Source organism: Electrophorus electricus, chromosome 14 (assembly GCF_041902795.1).
Source record: "Electrophorus electricus isolate QZ-2024a chromosome 14, ASM4190279v1, whole genome shotgun sequence".
Lineage (NCBI taxonomy): Eukaryota > Metazoa > Chordata > Actinopteri > Gymnotiformes > Gymnotidae > Electrophorus > Electrophorus electricus.
The window spans coordinates 10619169-10640000 of NC_137510.1; the positions used below are offsets into that span (position 1 = coordinate 10619169).

Sequence of the window (20832 nt, forward strand, 5' to 3'; positions counted from 1 at the left end):
TTAACCAAGTGACACTAAGGATTTACCAGTGTGTTTAATACTTTGTAAGGCACACCACAATGAGAATATGTAGCGGCGTAATTGCAGTGTGTTATTATTTCATATTGTATGTTTTCTTTAGCCCTTTTCACTGATGCAAGTGTTTGATCTCAGCAGGAGCCTTCAGGAAGCCCCTCCAGGACAGAGGCAGCCCTGGGACAAGTCCACCCAGAGCAGGAGCGTCGCATCTCCCATTCCCTCTACCCCGCGGATGACCCCACCAGCCCCCGGCCCACCATCCTGGGCAGGATGATGGGTGAGCGAACACACACACACTTCTTTTCACAGACCCTACAGCACTCCGTAACACACGTGCATGTCTGCACGTATAATCCATGCCGTAAGGACCCCAGATCGGCGTGACCCGTTCCTCCGTGCAAGTGTGCCTCTGTAATTAAGACCTGATGTCATTCGCACTTCCCCGTTTCCTGATCCGGGGTCTGATCCTGCATGATCTCACCCAGGCACTTCCCTCCAAACTCAACATCACTTTTTCCTCCCACCGTAATTGGAATCGGCAGCTCAATCTCTGCGCGGCCGTTCCTGCCAATCCTCGATCGATCTGCCTGCCACGTGCTTGCAGCATTTAACAGCAGCCCCTCCAGGGCCTTTCTTCCTCTTCCTTCCCGGTTTCCTCCGTCCTTCACGTCCGGCCCTGTGTGCTGCGGGGGAGATCCGGCCGCCGGGCCACGCTGCTGTCAGAGCCGTGCGCTCAGGGATTACGCTTCTGGATCGGCGTCTGCACCAACGCTGTCTCTCTGCAGCTCTCCTCATGACCATTCTCTCTCTCTCCATCCCCCCTTCCTCCCTCCCTCTCTCTCTCCCTCCCTCTCTCTCTCCCTCCCTCCCTCTCTCTCTCTCCCTCTCTCTCTCTCTCTCTCTCTCTCTCGCATGCAGCCTTGTCTTTTTTCTTGTCTTTGATCTCTGTCCTACTTGCCGCAGCCGTTTCCCCCGACGAGCTCTGCTGCAGCCTTTCAGCAGCCCTTGGCGGCTGTAAATATCCCGCGCGCCGGTGTGGAGTTCTAACACTGGCGCGCTTCAAGGGCCCAACCTTTCAGAAGACGCGGGGCGAACGAGCGACGTGGAAAAGTTGCAGAAAAGTTTGGCGCCAGCGAAACGGGGCCATCGGCCCCGTCATGCTTGACGAACGTCACATTTTTTCCCGTGACAGTTCGTCCCTTTTCCGCTTTGCTTTCTCATGCATCAGCGAAGCCTCCGCCGCAACCGACGCCCCGTTTGTCAGGCTATTTGCGTTTTGGCAAATGCATATCAAGAGTTAGCACACTGATATGAATGACGGCGCCTTATTACACGGGCCATTTCTGTCATTCCGAACGAGACCGTAGATGCCACGTGACCTCCTGTTTACCAGAAGGGCTGGCGGAAACGTTGACGCATGGCGCTCGTCTGAAAGGCTCGGCGTGCGCTGCAGAACGGGGCCAGGGTGAGGCCCTGACTGCGGTGTGTTGTGAATCATGTCAGAATCAGAGCCTACAGCAGACACAACTCAGTTGAGAGGATCTGCCAAATAGATCACCTGTCATTCAAAAAATGAGGACCTGCAAGGTTAGCCTGATGGTGGCCTTCTGTCTCCCTACTCTGATGGATGACAGGAAGGACCCCCTCGTCTGGTCAACCAGCAGAACGCCATGGAATACTGATACCACTTTCAAAGCGTTAACAGTTGTGATAACCAATTAGATTGACTGATAAAATGTAATTATATGCTCAAACGCTTCACAGACGTCATGAGTTTTAGTGCTTTATTGATTAATATGATTGTAAATTGCCAGCTTTCAAATATGATTGTTGGTTCTCAGTGATGAAATGTCTTAGAAACAGCAGAAACAGCAGTTGGAAATAATATAAATATAAAGCGGATTCTGGAAAAAAAAAATCCTGAATAGGTTTTTTTCCCCATATAACACTTGGTGGTTTATTGGGACATTTACCTGTGATTTTTCAGTTGGATTTCTGCTGATGCTGATAAGTCATAGACTCTTAATACTGTTTGATTTCAGTGATTCACTGATTGCATTAATATGTGTAGCACACTGCCTGTATCAGATGCCCCAAAAAAATCTTTTACACTCTCCTCCTATGCAATTCCGAAATAAACGAATACGCTTTTTTATTAAGAAAGATACTCTGAGAACTTTAAATCAAAGTAATTCACTTCTGCCTCCGAGAATTTGGATTAAAGAAGCAACGGCCTTCAGGACTGTTGATTTTAAAGAGTGAAAATGTCTCCAAGTTTAAAGTGGAAACAGATCATCTGCATTAACGGTCAAAAAAAAAAAAAAAAGCCTTTGTGCTGCACTTCTGCAATCTGCAACTTTCAGAGGAACAAGGAGTGTTAACAGCTGAAATAGCTGTGGGAGGACAGAAGCCTGTTCAAGTTCAGCGTTTATTCTCAATCTTGCGGCCAAAGAGAAATGCATAGGGAAAAGCCGGAAGAAAATGTGGCAGCGTTGTTAGCTGGGATTAAGGAGGGCATTAGATCGTAATAGACATTGTGAAATTGCCACTCTGAACCGCAAGTGCTTTGTAGACCATAATGGCAGAGCGGTTGAAAAGATGCTTTTCATGGCTTGGGAAACGATTTCCGATAAACGGGTATGAAGTGGTGAAGCCTGCCACCACGTGCGCCGGTCACGTGCGCCGGCGTCGGACGCATACGGCGGAGTATAAGTAAATGCGCATGCCGCTACCGGCTGTGAAAGACGTCAGCGGCTTCTCCGACGGTTGTTTGAGCTGTCTGAACTCGGTCGGCATCGATCGGGGAGGCTCGGGCCGCGTCTGACGTGAGATAAGGTCGGAAGGGGAGGAAACATGGCAGTAGTGCGGATCCTGAGGGAAGCCAGTCGGAGTGATGGAGGGGCGGAGCCATCAATCCAGCTACACTGCGCCAGCTCATTGATTGGCCACAGTGCTGCCTGGTCAGATTGATGGGCTGAGGTGTTGGACCAGTGTCAGAAGGATGGGTTGCTGTCTGCTAAGTGTCAGGGTGTATGAAGCCTGTACATGTCTATAAAAGCCTATAAATGTCTTCCCCGACTACATCACTCTATGACGGTGTCAGCTATGACTTTCCGGTGCTGTATTTTAGCAACAAGGCAGATAAAGTTTTTGCGCTGGCTAGGTTTCTCGGTCTTCTGCCTTTCTCCCTCGCTCCCTCGCTCTCGCTTGCCGGCTCCGTATGCCGTTGTGTGTGGGTAAGCGCGTTGCTCTCAGCTCTGTGTGCGCGAGGGGGGAGAGAGACGAGGCGTCACCGCGCGGCTATCTGCAGTCGGAGCCGCCGGCGCAATCGCGGGCCGCGCCTGCAGCTCGGCCCTAATCGAAAAGTCCGACCTCACGCGGGAAGCCACGCTGTGTTGCAAATCGAGGACCCCGCTGGCTGCTTCTGGCCACGCTGTTCAACAGAGCGGCTCTGTCCAAAAGAAAGAAGGCAAGGAAAAACAGTTAAGGAGCAGAAGCTCGCCGGGACGTCGCCTCCCAGGGCCGAGACGGCGGTCCGCGCTCGGGGGAGCGGGAAACGAGGAGAAGGGAGGGGACCGCGCTCCTCCCGCCGACGGCCGGGTAACGGAGGGTGACGCCCGGCCGGGAGCGCGACAGCTACCTGTTTTACTGACAGAGAGGGAGAGAACGCTCGTAAGTTAAACGGGCAGGAAGAAAAACGCGCAGGAAGGATGACAGCCTGGGATGCAGAAACGAAGCGCCGGCTCCAGTGACTGACGTGTCTCTTTGGCCGTGCGGGGATCCTGGGTGTGTGCTGGCTCACCAGAACTCATTCTGTTTCCTCATGTGTAAAAGTGCACTGGATGTGATGGATAGTGTGCATGTAGTGTGAAACACCACCTCCCAGTAGAACACTGGCCCCGTGCTAATACTAGCAGGAAGGTTTAAATAACGTCCTTCTTGAGATTTTTTGACAGTAGATTTTTATAAGCTCAAAAAAGCTCAAATATAGAACAAGTCATTTAAAATTAAGTATATAAAAAAGAAAAAAGATTAATTTAAGTACTGTAAAAACTGAAGAAGTCGAGTCGGCCTTCATGTTTTATGTCTTATAAACACCATCCGTGTCTGTGCTGTGTGTAGAGATTGTGTTAATTTCCCTGGAGGAATAATAATATTGAGTTTATTGTGTTGTATCGTTGTGCTGTAAGACCTTGGCCTATTCTCTTTTACCAGCTCCATTACGTCACTGTGGGACCTTCATGACCTGGTCCGAGCTTGCGAGCGTGCGCTGATGACCGCGGATGGCTAATCCGAGTTAGCGTCTGATTAATACCACATGCTGGCCTTTCATATTCTCTACAACTGGCACCGCGATCATTTAGCTTGACCTCCGTCCACACCCGACGGTGTTTGCCTGTGATTCAGAGGAATACAAACACACCGTGTCTCTCTAAGCTTATTAACGCGACCCGGTGACCCGGTATTAGTGGGAGGTTAGAGAGTGCGGAGTGACTGTGGGCCTTCCCCGAATGATCTCTATCCTCCCCGAGGTGTGCCTTTCCCATGATTAGCTACTAAACGGATAGGTCTTAAATCCCTGGCAGCACAGCGGCACGGATTAGCTAACGATCTTTGATCAATAGACTTGGCTGTCACTGCAGTTTCTCGCGGGGGGGGTGAGAGGTCGACTAATGGGGTGACCCTTGCCCCTGTGGTGCCAGGATCCTGGATCTGGGTTTAGGTAGATGACTGCATGCAGCCCTCCCTCCCCCGAGAGCTCATCTTTCCTGCTGACCCGCCATTAAGCAGGCTTCCTTCAGCACTGCCTTCTAAGGTGGAAGATGGACCTGTGGATTAGGGTTGTTGGGTTAATGAAGAACACTCTGGCGCTTTATTTTGGCACTAGATGGACTTGCATACATCTCAGTGTTGGCCAGTGGGTTCATAATGAGCCACACACACACACACACACACACACACATCCCATTGAACATTGACAGTGAGAAGAGCCTCTCTCTCTCTTTTTCATCTGCGCTCCAGTGAGGATACACAAGATGGCTTCAGTGGCTGCTGGTGGTTGCCATAGCGCCATGGTGTCTGGGTCTGACCGGGAGCACCAGGAGTGTGTATGCTGTTGCTGGGGTGACCGCATGAGGGGTCATTTGATTACAGCGAGACAGGCATTGTTCGCGTGCTGGCGGTCGGTGACAGCGAGAAGATCCGAGTCGACGCGGCTCTTTCACCACAGTCGGCCGTGGAGCGGGTGGGGAGCGGAGCTTCTCAGCCCCGGCTGACGGGAAGAGATCGCATGACATTACAGTTCGGGCGTCTTCTATCCAAAAATTCAAACCTCATAATGTGTACATGAGAGTTTGCTGCACAAATCCCTGCTCTTGCTGGGTACTTTGATGTGAACCTCATAATATTTTCATGTAATTTCATGGATTTCAGATAGTTTCGTGGGTTTCTTGGCAAAAGTTGTTTTGCCTTTTTTTTTTTTTTGCAGGCACATGTCACCATCAGTATGCCTGTCCTCCACAGTTACTTTAATGGGTCGAAAGTGAGAACTGCTCCCACTTCCACCCGCTCTCCATCCTCTACGCCCCTTTAGTCTGTGCTGCTCCCCCCAGCCTGACTGGCTAATGGATCCAGACAAGGTGCAGAGGAGGTGTCAGAAGGATTTGTCAGCTGCTAACGTTCTCCGGGATCCTCCGAGAGAGAGAGAGAGAGAGAGAGAGAGAGAGAGAGAGAGAGAGAGAGAGAGAGAGAGAGAGAGAGAGAGAGAGAGAGAGAGGGAGAGGGAGGCCCTCGCGCCGCAAAACACCTGCTCTTCGCCGAGCAGGTGCGTTATTACGCCCACCGTTGCCATTCCCAGCCGTTAGGAGCCGGGAGCGGCTAAGCGGACCGGGTCTGCTCTCCTCCCACACCAAGGCCCTTTGACGCGCACCCTGCCAACTTTGATTGCCTGCCAACTTTGTATTACTGCTCGTTGTAATAAAGGTTACCGCGAGGCTAAGTGGTTCATAGCGTTCTCCTTATCAGGAATTTCGATTGGATCAATGAGAGGGTTTTAATTATTCACACCCGTACGTAATTCAACAGGGGAGGGGGATGTAGTCTCACTAGCAATGCTGATTAGCATGCTGCTGTCGAACCATAGCTGCTACGGGGCGAGGTTTTTTTCCAGGGTGTAGGGGGAAGGCAGGGACGACTTCTTTCGCTTTTAAATGTTCCCGCTTGTCGGAGGCATCCGTTCCGGGCCCGGCCATACGTTTCTAGGTGCCGTTTCGCTCCGGAATGCCGCAGGCGCGTCCCACCTCCCTCGCCCACACCTGCTCCCACTCTGAAGTCTTTGTGCAGTTTCAGAAGTTTCTTTGGCTTTTAACGGCGTTGGCTTTTCTTATTCTTTTCCCACAGCACTGTGGGAAGATTCAACCCGCTGGTCGTCTTCTTTTCTCTCCTTTTCCTGCTTGCGACGTCCAAGAAGTAATTTAGGTGTTCTTGCGCTTTTGATTCTAGACAGCGCTGTCGCGTAGTAGTGTGTGGTTAGCAGGGCTCGAAAGCGTTATCGCTCCCCGCTCTCAAAGGGGCGCGGCTTTGATCCGGTGATGCAACCCCCCCGCAACTCCCCTGTCGGGACGGCAAGACGAGAGGCCGCTCGCACATCCAGCAGCCAGCCTCCGGGTGCCTGGCGATCAGAGGCCGGGCCCCTGGCATCAGGGCCCTGGGAGCAGGGAGACCGAGGCCACTGCGCCGAGCCGGAGGCGGCCTGACTGGGCCCGCTCCCGTCGGAGCTGCTCCCGGTCTCCTCCAGATCCACAGACAGAAGCAAATGAGCACCACGGATGAAACTGGGAGAAATGAGCTCCAACTGGCACTTAAAGTGCATCTTGTTGTGTTTCTTTGCCTAAAATAACCAGTGTAGTCAATACAGGGTTTCAGAGCTGGGCGAGTCACAGCACGTGACCTATAATGTGCAGCAGAAAGCACCTCGTTAACGTGGAATCGTTGTTCGGCCTTGCGAGTCTTTCACTGCCAAACGGACCGGACGCTTTCGCCTTGCTTGTCTTGCAAGCAGGTTTAATGATTTATTAATGAACGCCTGATACAGACCTGTGCTAATCACAGCGCTGTTAATTCATCTGCCAAGCCTGATTAGACCGAAGTTGAAGTTCACAAACGTTCGCTCATCAGAGCCAAGGTCCTCCGAGTCTCTCCAGACATGTGTTATTGAATTACCCTTCACCGACTGTGTGTGGAACCTTGGGAAAGGAAATGGGCGAGGTTTAGAAATTGTGTGTGTGTGAACGCCTTTTGGGTGAAAGTGAACGCGCAAGTAGGCTTTTGATGGTGATGCACTGATGCAGTGCAAAGTAACAGGTTGTCATGACAACTCTGTAGCTTGACATTTGTTCCCCAAGTAACATGGTAGCAGCTATTTTGGTTTGACTGTAAAAGAGGCTAATAATTAGCCTGCCATTCTTCTTCTTCTCCTTCTTGCTCTTCCTCCTCTGGTAATAAAAGTGTCAAAGACAAATGTATTCATACAGCGTTTTTTGGAACACGCTTCGTCGCAAAGCGGCTTTGCAAATGTTTGGGTCCACATCCCTAATGAAGCACACCAGTAGCGGAATTGGCAAGATAAAGCTCCCTAGGTGGAATTAAGGGGAAAAAAAAACCTTAGGAAGACTAAGACTCAGGAGGCAACCCAAGCTCCCGGAGTGGCTAAGCTTGCGACCAGCCACTTACACACTTAATACATTTCGTGTAGCTTAGGTGTAGTATAGGTATAGTCTGTTTCTCCAGTTGGCCAAGGGTGGGCATACTATTTCTGCAACTGTTACCTGTGTGCTTACTCAAGTTGTCTGCCTTTTGAGCCTTATTCAAAAATGGTCGGCAGTAATAAAAGTTAGGAACTATGTTCCTCCTGTCCCCTGAGCTTGGAGTCAGTGGAGTGTGGTGAGATTCGCATGGGTTATTAAAGGCAGTGGCCTTAGTTTGAAGGCACAGAGTTGTGAAATGAAGACTCTGACCTTTGGGCAGTTGCATCATCCGCCTCCCACTTCTCTTGGAGCTTTAGTTCGGGTGATCAAGTCACGGTTTACGTCTTTTTGCAAGCGCTCATAATTTATTGCTATGAGATCAGCCTCGACACTTTGTTTCCGCAAAGTGCCGGAAAGGTTTGCGCTCGAGATGTCGGCCCGCGTCGACCCGATCGCCTCGCGCCGCTGCCGTGGTTGTCAGCCGCATGTGCGCGCTATGACTCTCCCGTTGCTCCCCGTTCCGTTCAGATGTGGCGGGTCAGTGGGCCAGTCTGGGGTGACTTGCACTTTGTGAGATTACCACGTTACCATGCTGGAAGCAGCTAGTATAAGACGTGTAGGTTGTGGTCACGTCGCATACTGCCTGGGTCTGCCTGGTACTCGCTTGTCTCCAGACTCCCAACGGGACCGACCTCATATTTTTACTCCAGACGTGGGATGAGAAACCGGCCCTCAACCGTCCGAGGGCGGGCGCGCTGTTCTCAGCCGAGGAACGTCCGATTCCCTCGGGACTTTTACCCATAAAATTCGTGGCGTGAAGGGACGCACACATTCAGCAACAGCAACGAGATGGGCTGTTGCACGCTCAGCGTGCACGTTGGCATTCCCCGCGCCACGGCACGGCCGTTATCAGCTGTAACTGTCTACACATGGCAGATGGGGTCCAAGGATTCACACTGCTCTTGCTACGTAGTCACCTCACCATCTGCATATTGAAGCCGGATGTGAGATTTAGGCAACCAGGCAATGTTTTCCCCACCCTCGGCCGTCCGGTTTCGGTGAGCTCGTGTCCACTCCAGTCTCGGGTTCCCGTTCTTGGCTGACAGGAGAGAAACCCGTCGTAGTCTCCTGCTGTTGTAGCCCATCGGCGTGGGCACTGCGAGACGTTTTCTTGCTTGCCGCAGTTGTTAAGCGTGGTTATTTACCTTCCCGCCGTATCCTTGGCAGCCTGAACCGCTCCTACCTGTCTCCGCTGACCTGTCATCAGCTAGGCATTTCTGCCCAAAGAACTGCTGCTCACTGGATGTTGCATGCGTGCAAATCCCAGGAGATCAGCATTTTCCGAAATACCCAAACCAGCCCATCTGGCACCAACAACCATGCTACGATCAATGTCAGTCAGATCCCATTTTCTCCCCATGCTGATGTTTGATGTAAACATTAACTGAAGCTCTTACCCATGTCTGACTCATTACACAAATGAGCAGGTGGACAGATGTTCCTAACAAAGGGGCGGGTGGGCGGTTGGGTGTTTGTGGGTGTTTGTCAAGGTACTAAACATTTCAGTGTAGTACACAAGGTTTCAAGAGAAAAAGGACATTTCAGACAGAGGACCTTCATGAGCTGTGTAAGCAAATTGCTTCTGAAGTTAAACATCATGCATGTAGACACACACACACACACACACACACAGTGTATGACTGGTGCCCTGTCATTTTGATAGATTCCTCAGGGTCCAAGACACCACATCTCCAATATTACCGTTGTTTTTCTCTCTGCTTGACCTGCGGGACCAGTAAGAGGACTGCTGGCTTCTCTTTGCACCCCCCCCCCCCGGAGTGGGTTAAGAATGCCTAGAGACATTGCCTCACGCTGCCTTCCAGCTTATAAACGCTAGCTATTCAAACCATGACCTGGAGCACCAACTGAAAGCAAGTGCTGTGTATCCAAGGTGCGAGTGTTTGGTGTCCGAGGCGCGGGTGCCGCGCGTCCACTGCAGCTCAGCCTCAGCTCTGTGCGTGAGGCTGTGTGAAGCCGTTGTAGCTATCGTCTCACACGCAGAGCACTTTGACGCCTGAGCTTTCTCATCATGGGCAAACGGAATCGCCCCTCAGCCTCCAGACATGCGTGCGCAGCCCTCTGACACACCCACCTTTTCTGCTCTCCCCCAGGTAACTACCAGCTGTCCCCCACCGTCAACATGCCTCAGGATGACACCGTCATTATTGAAGATGATGGGCCACCTATCCTCCCTGCCCGGCTGTCTGACCGATCGTCTTCGAGCTCCCACGATGACATCGGCTTTGTGGCGGAGGTGCCTATCTCCTGGTCTACAGATTTGCAGAACCAAGATGAGTGGTAAGATGATGATGATGATGATGATGATGATGATGATGATGATGATCTCAAGATTTAAGAGTCAACTCATTGTAAAAAGACCGGTCGACAGCAGGTGTTCAATTGCTATATTTTTGACTAGTCATAATTGAACAGACTGCCAGAGATGTAGAATTGAAGCCATAAGCAATTTCGAGCTGTCCCTTTAGGTTAAGGCATTCATTCCCAGTATGAACAGAAATGACAGCCACAGCTTTGCACACTCGAAGCAAACAGTATATTGGATGTAAGTAATTAAATTGCTGCACCTCCCTTCCTCTGAGAAAACATGGATTACTTTCACATGATATCAAATACTCCCACTCCCTTTTGTTTAGTTCCAAATAAGGTTCCCTTAACACCTCTGGCACCTGAACCAACCGTGCGTCGCTATTTGAGAGAAGTACACCACGAACCCAGCATGAATCGCGGTGCATTTAGCTCGCCAGTGATCAGAGGAAAATGTGTGTGCGCGTGCACATCACGGATAACTCTGATGGAGTGTGTGGTGAGGGTGTTGTAACTGCTCCCCACATACATCTCTGCCTCCACTTCAACCTGCAGACAGACATCAGCACAAGAAGCTTCGCCAGCTCCGTCACTCCCCAGCCTGTTGTTTCAGGACTTGTGGCATGACACCATGTAACGGCAGGTATAACTTTAATTAGAGGCTGTTCTGAATCCCAGCCGCCCCAGGGGCACACCTTTGCCATCGTCCCCACTCAGTAATCCGGTAAAGCCCCTCGGAGGCACTGTGGCTGCCGCAGGGTCCTGTTGCTTAGGTTGCGTTGTAAGGGTTACACTGGGCTCATGGGATTTGTTGCATCTGTCTCAGTAGATTATAGGTCACAATTCGACGTGTTTTCATTTTCTTTATAAAAATCTGAACAATTGATGTTTTAAACAGCGTTTATTACCTTATGATGTGTTTCTTAGTATTATTGCTGTATTTGTGTGTGGTTTTATTCGGGGGGGGGGGAGTGTTTGAGAGTGTGTATGCATATATAGTTGTGGCCAAAAGTTTTGAGTTTTCACAAAGTTTACTGCCTCAGTATTTTTAGATCCTATTGTCAGAATCTATAAATGGTTGATTTAGGTGCCCTTTTGATGCAATGCAATGACTGCATGTGTTTCTTTGGAGGCAAGTATGGTTAACAGAAGAAACCTTCAAGCACCACCACCCTTTTAAAGCAACCAGCCTGCTTTTCTAATCAGCAGAGTGATATCAGCCTCGTCCTCGTTAACACTTTCTCCTCAGCTAACAAGATCACTGAAATGATCTTAGCAGGCCATTTTGTGGCAGGGCTGAAACGCAGTGGCTGGAATGCAGTAATTTTTGTGATTAAGTTAATTGTCATGGCAAGGAGTGACTTTGAAATTAATTGCAATTCATCTGATCACTCTTCACAATCTAGAGTTAATGCAAATTGCTACCATAAAAACTGAAGCAGCAAACTTTGTGAAAACTAAGATTTGTGCTAGTCTCAAAACATGGCCACGACTGTATACAGTATGTGTGTGGGAGTTGTCAGCAGAAGAAACATTGCTCCTTTGACCATAATCCTTCTCTCTTTGTGTTCATCTGTATTTTATTACTAATCTTCCTCATTTGTTTGTTAATACTGGACATAGTTGGCGGTTAAGTTTTTGGATGTGGCGAGTAGTGTGTGTACTGTATCTATGACATTTGGATGAAATTATGAGTGTTTGAATGTTGGAGCGGAGTGCGAGTGAGTATTTGTGGGTTGGAGGGAAATATAAGAGAATATGTATAAGGTTAGTATAAATTAGTCCTGGGCAATAAAGGATCGCAAAAGAGGATCACGATAAAGTTTTTATAAGTAATGATAAGCTTTTGATGTTTATCTTGATAAGTATAGATGTTATTACACAGAAAAAATTAATGCAACAGCCAGCCAGCCAGAGTCTGTTTTGGCCTGCACGTCAAAGCGCACACCTATGTCCTACCACAGTGCATTGTGGGAGCTACCAGCAGGGGAAAAAATGAGGGGCACTAGCGAGTGGCATGAAAGCGCAAGTAAACGTGCGATATCCTCCGATGCTTTAACACAACTTCAGTTATATGGAAGCGATTTGAATATCTGAAAAGAAACAGATTAAGACGGTCCTGAACATCTGTTGCTGGTTGGTGTAAACCAAGACAGGAAACGCGACAAATCTTTTCCATGGCGACCGCACCCACACACCGTGTGAAAGCGTGGCCCATGTTGGTCCATCCACATTGTAGCAGCGCTAGTGGAATAACAAATGGTGTGGCTATTACCATTTTGTGGCCATTACCCCCATATGAATAGTGATTAAAAAGGAACCAGGATATAACGAGCACAGTTTGTGACCTAACAACTGCACATGTAGCATAGCGAGCGCTTTACAGTGTTTACACTGCACTTTTTACACAGATGTCTATTTTTAAAACATGTACATAATTAATATTACTTTATTTTGTTAAAATGATGTTTAAGGCAGATAAAGCATGTTTGCACAGTTAGATGTTTACACTATATTATATTTTTTCAAATAAATTCTATTCTAAATTTAATGAGCTCCGTGTGTGTGTGTGTGTGTGTGTGTGTTTGGGGAGGGGGAGTGTGTGATTGGAGAGAGTATGAGTGAGTGTGTGTTTGGGATTAGGAGGGAAGTATAAATAAGTGTGTGTGTGTGTGTGTGTGTGTGTGTGTGTGTGTGTGTGTGTGTGTGTGAAGGGTGGAGGGAAGCATGAGACCCATGAGTGTGAATAATGGTGGAATGATTTGCATAGTGATGAGTTTTTGCTTTTTTTGCTTTTCTCAAATCCACAAAGGCGCATTGGTCTGGTTCATGTTGTAGGGGTGTGTAATGCATTAACTGAACAAGCATAATCTTTGACATAAATGACACAGAGCCAGAGATGCTTTTTGGCCAAAGTCGATTCCCTTGAATGTTTTCACCTAAATGCCAGCAAAGGGAGGCATGCAATGAAATGTGGGCAAAGCGCGAGTCGGTCCCCAATCCGGCCTGTGCCCGATCCGGCCTGTCCCCGATCCGGCCTGTGCCCGAGCCAGCCTGCAGCTTCACTCCCTCATGGCTGCTTTCAGCTCCTCTGTACCACAAATGTTCTTCAGAGTCTGCAGAGCTTATCCTAACAAGGTTTTCATAACCCAGTTTTGCACCTTGGTAATGACTTTCTAGCAGGGACATAGGAAGCTTTTGTAATTGGCTGCACAGGTAACTGAATGGGAGAGTCTTTGCTTTCTCTGTGTGCTTAATAAGTCAATGTACATATGCTTTGAGGGGCCTGCTATTCAAGAGATTGATGAAGCCAAGGTGTTTCACTGCAGACCAGAGGCTGAGAGTTGGTAGGAAGAATAAACTAAATGACATTAACGCAAAATTAGTGTGTTGTGTGCTTAGTTATATTAATAACACTTGACCAATTTGAATGAAATTTATTTGCAACATTGAGGTTTTAGGTCGGTGAAACCTGGGCATGGGCACGTGCCTGTGGAACTAAACTTGACGCAGGAGTTGCAATAGCGATCGTTCAAAATTGATGGGCCATACTGGTTCAGGACTGCTGGCGAGTCCTGTCCTTTCACCGGGGATCAGGGTGCTACGGAGGGAACCGCGTGCACGTACCAAACCTTCCTCTCGTCTGGCGCGGCGTTACAGACAGCTGCAGTGCTCTTCAAAGATGCTGCCTTATGACGTTGTATTGCTGATGCTGTCTTCTCCACAGGAGTGCGTCTTGTAAGAAAAGCCTCCCGTGTTCTCAAGACCCTCTGTGGTTCGTGGTTGTGCTCAACTCACTCTGACAGCCCCCTCCTCACTGTACCTGTGTAGAAGTCTTCAAATTCTCACACTAATTATACAGTTATTTCCTCAGCTCCACTGCCTGCATTGACAGTGGGCCATTAATGCTGCATTTACTCTTTCTCTTTCTCTTCTTCATCACACTGCCCACTCTGTGTGTGTGTGTGTGTGTGTGTGTGTGTGTGTGCACGTGCACACATGGCTAGAGAACTGCAGGCTCCTGAGTGATTGGAGGAGCTCTTCCTTTTGCTATATTTAGCCCTAGATACAACACACAGTACGCATTTCTGATGTGGGATTGGTCCTACAAGGTCATGATGAGCATCGATTGATTTGTGATTGGTCAGTTTATGCATATGAACCTGCTTGTGTTATCGTTTGGGAAAGTTGAATAACCCCCTGCACCCACTACCTCCTCACTGATTATTAATGAATATTTTAGCTTCGGGTGTTCTTGTTCGCATGATGTCCAACGTTTGTCATTGCGGATTAAGACCATAACATATTCCAGCATATACATCACACACACACACACACACACACACACACACACACACACATTCATCAGCGAAGTATAACAGTGCCTTAGGTTATATTGAATTATTCATGTCCAAAAAGCAGCATGCCATTGTCTCTCCCTCTCTGTCTCTCTCTCTCTCTGTCTCTCTCTCTCTCTCTCTGTCTCTCTCTCTCTCTCTCTCTCTCTGTCTCTCTCTCTCTCTTTCTTTCTCTCATGCGCACACACATACAGACACACACAAAACCTCACAGAAATATTCACCCTCCTGAAGATAATCTTGCTGGACGTTCTGAGTGTGTGCGTGCGTGTGTGCGTGCGGATTCTTATTGCTGATGTTGAAGTTCCATGATATTGTAGCTACATGTTTAGCTGCAGTAATGCAGACTTGAATGGATGTGTGTGTGTTTGTTTAACATATTGTAGATGGAACACGTAAAGCTCAAAGGCCTGGTAAGCCAGCTCGGCACACCATGCATTCGTGATGACGTCTCTCCGTCTGACCTCATAACCTGCGTGCTCTTGTTCTTTCTCTCTTTTTCCTTCTCTCTCCGTTTTTCTGTTCCCCGGTCCGAGTCATCACCAGAGCCAAAGGTCCCTGCACTCCTCACACATCTTGGTCCAATCACGGCCAGAGAAAGTCTTTCGGTGCGCTTCTCGTTTGCTCATTTAGCACCTTCCTCTCGTTGCTCTGTCTCCTCCCCCTCACCTCTTCCTCGCTGGCTCGGTGCAGGTCGGTGTCTCCCTCCTGATCACATCGACGGGACTCTTTGGAAGATTAATGATGGCTGCTAAACGGAACGGAAGCCCCACTCACCAGAGGCACTCCTACAATGACCCAGTTTTTACCATGCGTTCTCCCAAACAGTGATTTGGCTGCTGGTCTGCAGGAGAGAGCATGTTGCTCTGTATCACTGGTGTCGTGTCATGGTGTTGGAGTAGCTGTTTACTCACTGTTGAAGTGAATCGAAAGGTAGGCTAGTAGATGGTTACATTTGAAATATTAAAATCAAGTATGTAAGTCTTGGACAGTGACACAGTTGAATCAGTTGGCTCTTGCACTCCTGTAGACTACATCTGAATATGAGGGTATTCATAGCTTTATAAGATATGATCTTTTGGGGGTGTTCATCTTTAGAAGATACGATCCATAAAGGAATCCCAGCCTTTCGTATCCATTGTCTGCATCACAGGGGACCAGAAGGAATTGGTCAGTGGGCGGCGGAGTTATTTCTTGGCCAGCTGTGCGGCCCTGCCTCATCGCTTCAGTCACAGGACAGCTCACCGAAGGTGCGCGGTTGCTTCCAGATGCAGCAGACTGAAGTCCGTTTGCTGTTCTCGTTTAACACGAAGGCGAATGCCGGTGGAGCGAGCTCAGAAAGGCGAGACGTGGCCGAGCCATTAGGCTTGTACAGTAACGCACCGGTGAGCTGGTGACGAGACGCGCTGCACGGACAACCGCAGAAGACCGTAACGGCGGATGCCCGCAGAGCGTATCCAGTCATGGGGAGAAATGGATGAGCACGTTGAGAACTCTGCTGCTTTTAGCAAACGCTGGTTCACCAAACACGGCTTTACCAAACACCCCTATGAAGAAGGGAGCTCCAGCGTGACCCGGGCCCACTTCACACTTCAGCCAATCATTAACCTATTGTGGTGGCGTCTGCGTCAGTGCGTTTCATTGTATTTATTAATATTTTTGTGATAATGCTGCATAGAAATATGGTTGAAACATTTCTTGAGTTTGTAGAATCTGTCCTTTCGATTTTGTCAATAATAAGAGGTAAGAGCCTATGAGAGGTTAGATTTAAAGGTTAGATATATAGGTTAGATAAAGGTTAGGTAAAGGTATATTTTCTTATAAGATGTGATTAATTTCTAAAATTGAACCTCATATTTTCAGCTTTAGGGCCATATTATATATGCAGTGTTCTGGGTCAAATAGTACCTCATAAGGAAGAAAGCTGAGATTGTTCTGAACATTGTGATATGTATCATACTATAAATATCTACCTTTAAAGTGAATTTAACGATGAAAATAATGCAAAAACAGAGAAAATGCACTGAGATTTCAGAGGGTTCATTACAAAGGATTTTCCACCAACTACTAAAACACAAATTTTAAGATTGTTTGTTTATTTAATTCATATCAAATTGTGTAGGAAGGAGTCATAAAGGCAAAAATGGTCTCTCTTCAGTTAATATATCACACTGCATCTCACACCTTTTACTGATTAAGGAAAATTGTTTAATAAAGTCATTTACCGATATGGTTTCTGACCAATTTCCAATAGCAGTGTCAGGGATAGGAGGTAGGTAGGTAGAAGGCTGAGCCGAGTGTGTGTGTGTGTGTGTGTGTGTGTGTGTGTGTGTGTGAGTGTGTGTGTGAGTGTGAGTGTGTGTGTGTGTGTGTGTGTGTGTGTGTGTGTGTGTGTGTGGAGGGAAGTAGGGACGGATTGTGTGCTAACGACTGGGCTCACAGCAGTAGAGACGGCAGCGGTGCAGCCGCTGTGAGAGGTGTGAGAGGTGTGCGAGGTGTGCGGCAGGAATCCATTCTGATTGCTGCTGAATGAATAATGGAGTGAGTGCACAATGCACAGGCCTTCTGGAGTGGAGTTATTCCCCCACCTCTAACACCAGCCAGTGCTGGCTCGCTCTCTCGCTCTCTCCCCCTCTCTCTCTCTCTCTCTCTCTCTCTCTCTCTCTCTCTCTCTCTCTCTCTCTCTCACTCTCGCTCCCTCTCTCTCTCTCTCTCTGCTCCTCTCCCAATTTAATTCACTTCAACTCAAGGTAGCTTTATTGGCTTGACTATACCAAGTACATTTTGCCAAAATAAATAACTTGGAACTGAACATGATGATTTTCATAAGTAACAAAATTGTAATAAAAGTAATAAAGTCTTATTAATAAATAACTAAATGGATGAGAGAATACATTACAATGAACTGGATAGAACAAGATTACAGTAATAAAAACAGTAAATACTTTAATAGATCAAAGGGGATTATATAGTGAGAGGTGCACCACTCACTGACAGTATATTGGAGTATATTCTTAAATCTTTCTGTGAAATTCTCTCTCTCTCTCTCTCTCTCTCTCTCTCTCTCTCTCTCTCTCCCTCTCATAATTTCGGTCCTGTAAGCATCATTACCATGACCATATTCATTTACTGTATTGCCAAAGAAATATCCAAACAACATGGAAGTACGTTTTACGATATTAAGGAAATGATCAACTAAATAAATATTAAAATCCAAGTTAAGAATATTTAGCAGGGAAAAAATAATGCTAATTGGCATGAAGCAATACTGTAATTAAAGAGTACAAAAGTAAACAAGTGAAACTGTGTGGAAGTTCTTTGTTTGGGTGGCTACTATCTGTCATCCTTATGGCAGTTCGATACATATCATCTGGATAAAGTGCTAAACAGAATGGACAGTTAGTATTGGACTGTCATCTAAAGTTTGGGTAAGTCAGCTCAGATTTTGTAAACTGAAACATTTTGTGGCGTTTGTGGAGTCTCTGCTCTCTGGGCAGCCATGACTTGTGTGGACCCGCTGTGTTCACCAAATCTACATCGTTAGCCTGGTTCTGTGTCTACTGTCAGGCAGTGTAGTCTGTCATTTTAGGGTTAGATAGTGCCGCATTTTGCTTTGTGTAAGTCTGTTTGTTAGAATGGGCGCAGTAGTTTTATTTTTGAAGTATATCATTTGGGTTTCTCTGATGGTTTTTGTTTCAAATGTGTCCTGGTTTGGACCAGTGCTGATGTTGGTTAATGATCTCAGCGTCAGGACCAGCTGAGCGAGGGGGCTCTCTCTTCTCTGTGCAGCTCTTGGCATTACAGGACCATGTACTGATATGAGTGGAAACCTCCATTAAAATGTAGCTAATATTTTAATAATCCTTTTTTTGAATTTTGAGTAATAGTGGAAACTGGCCTAATTCACTTCTACAGGTGTTGCGTGTTGTTTTCCTGTGCACTTAAAGGATACTTTTACAAGAGCATGTATAATTTCAGAGTGCATAATTCCAGCTGGGCACTTGTTCCACTGGTCAAAACATTTGATTTGAGAGTGGGCCTCGCACCTCGCTATCACACAGCATTATTGGTTCTATAACTGATTGAAATAATCTGAGCCAAATTTGAGTTGGTATTTGAATGTGAATTAGATGTTAAATTGCACAGAATGCCCTGCATGCTTTTCCTCTCAGCTCATTGACTGCAGGATTAGAGTTTCCAGTTGAACTAATCTTCAGTCCTAAATAATTATAATCTGTAGACATTTCTCATTTTTGTGTCCCCAGTGTGAAATGTAATGTGTTTCCCCAAGAACAGGCTCCCTTTGGAAAATGATGGGTTTTTGTTTTTTTGTTTTTTTTCCTTTCCTCCCATGTGCAAGATTGATGCGTTCATTGCTATAAATATATGTAGTGTCCAGAAAGGTTTCTGAAAGGGTTTGAATTTCTGGAGTACTGATTGCTTTCTGGGCCTGTACGATCTATCGATGTAATGCTTACTGGGCCGTGTATGTGCAGTGCGTGTGTGCGCTCCTGTTGGTCTCTGTGCTTTTGAAGAACACACACAGAGGGGTTGGTGGCTTTGCAGTGAATGCACTGAGAGAGAAATGGCCTAAATCTGTTATCATCCACTGTGCTACTGCCAAGAGGTGAGCAAAACATGGCTGTCCCTTCAGAGTTCCGTCCTAACCTACCTCTGACAACTCGACAGAGCTGTGGGAGGTCTTTTCCGATTCGGTTTACCTGTGTGCCAGAGTGATCAGGGGGGTTAGCCAAATTCCGTAGGTAATGGTATCCAGATATGTGATTGAACATGGAGACTAGGCTAAATGCCTCTATAATAAAGGGCTTTGCTGGAAGGAATTGAGATTGCACAGAGGAAAGTGTATTTTTTTTTAATTATTTCTTTAAGTTGATGTGATGTGACTTGTTCAATTTCAGAGGGGCTATGGATTTTTGTAGTGTAGATATATAGCAAATAAATATTCCACATGAATCTCTACCTCTTTTAAAGGAGAGAATGGTCATTCACTTAGTAGCGTGTGACTGAGTCAGACTTGCACTAGGTTTCCTGGAGAATTATAATGTCATTGTCTTTTTTGTTATTTGTGAATTCAGTATTTTTATCTTGGTACCCAAACAGAGATGACTTTATGCCTCAAATGTTCCATAAAGGGATAGATAAGGCCTTCACCCTTCAAATGCAGTGTAGAAGGGGAAACGTACAAATAGAGTCAAAATTGGATAAACCTATATCTGTGATATAGATTATACTCACACACACTAATTTCACTCTCTCTCTCTTTGGCTGTCTGTCTCTCTCTCTCTCTCAGTGCAGGGGGCAGGTTTCTGTAGGTGATGGATGTTTGTTATTTGTGTTGCGATTAGCCACGCTGCTAGCTTATTACGGACAAATAAATAGCCGTTTGTGATTGTGCTGCACAGACTGCTGGGAGATCACCATGTTTGTGTGCAGGTGTGGGCATTTTCCTGTCTGGGTGTCGTCGTGTGTGTTTGAGTGTGGCTGGGTGTATAGTAGTGTGTGGTTGGTTGTGGTGTGTGTGTGTGTGTATATGTGTTTAAGTATGAAAATGTGTGTTAGGGAATGTTTGGGTATGTGCATGCTTGTTTCAGTGTGTTTGGATGTGCATTAGCATTTGTGGATGATTATGTATTTAGGTGTGTGTGTGTATTATTGTACATTTGTGTCGGTCTGTGTTTTGGTGGGTTGTGTATTGGTATGTCGTTGGGCTGGGATAGCTATTTGACTGCATGTTGTTCTCAGCCCTGTACTGTTATTTGTTTTATGTGTCTTCCTGCAATGTCTTACCCTGTTCAAAGCACACACACAGTGCATTTAATCACTCTTCATTCAAAGGATAAGGTGTGTGTGTGTGTGTGTGTGTGTGTGTGTGTGTGTGTGTGTGGTTGAAATGTCAAAGAACTGTGAAGAAGCTTTTATCATCTCCTCTCATTCTTTTGGCAAGTTTTGGTGCACGTGCCCGATGGGATGTGCTGTTCTGAGATGCATCCCCCCCCTTTATATCCGTCCCCTGCCTCAGAACCTGCCCCTGGAAGCCTAGCAGTTACTGAGCATGTCACATTTGTAGCTATAGCTGCTGCATTCCAGGTAAAATATATCAGAATTGTTGAGAAGTGCATGTAAGACTGGTTGGGACTTGTACAGTACATAATACAGTGTGGAAGATGCTTCTGTTTTGTTATTTGTTTCTTTGTAATTTGTGTGTGTGTGTGTGTGTGTGTGTGTGAGTGTGCGCCCCGCAGTCTTCTGATCTGGCGTTCATAACTGCTGCTATGGTGGTTTGTCATTGAAGGTGTGTAGGCCTG

At 47.1% G+C, this 20832-nt stretch overlaps 1 protein-coding gene across 12 annotated transcripts in view; it reads left to right on the forward strand.

The window, feature by feature from the left end:
* Positions 1 to 20832, forward strand: part of pard3aa (par-3 family cell polarity regulator alpha, a) — a 277492-nt gene that overhangs the window by 162550 nt on the left and 94110 nt on the right. For all 12 annotated transcript variants that reach the window (XR_014117080.1, XM_035531035.2, XM_081696953.1 and 9 more), the window contains 2 exons: positions 157 to 295; positions 9935 to 10121. Coding sequence is in view for 11 of the 12 variants with exons in the window: in XM_035531035.2 (XP_035386928.1) it covers positions 157 to 295; positions 9935 to 10121 (326 nt within the window). In the remaining variant the exon portion in view is untranslated. The remainder of the gene's footprint in view (positions 1 to 156; positions 296 to 9934; positions 10122 to 20832) is intronic.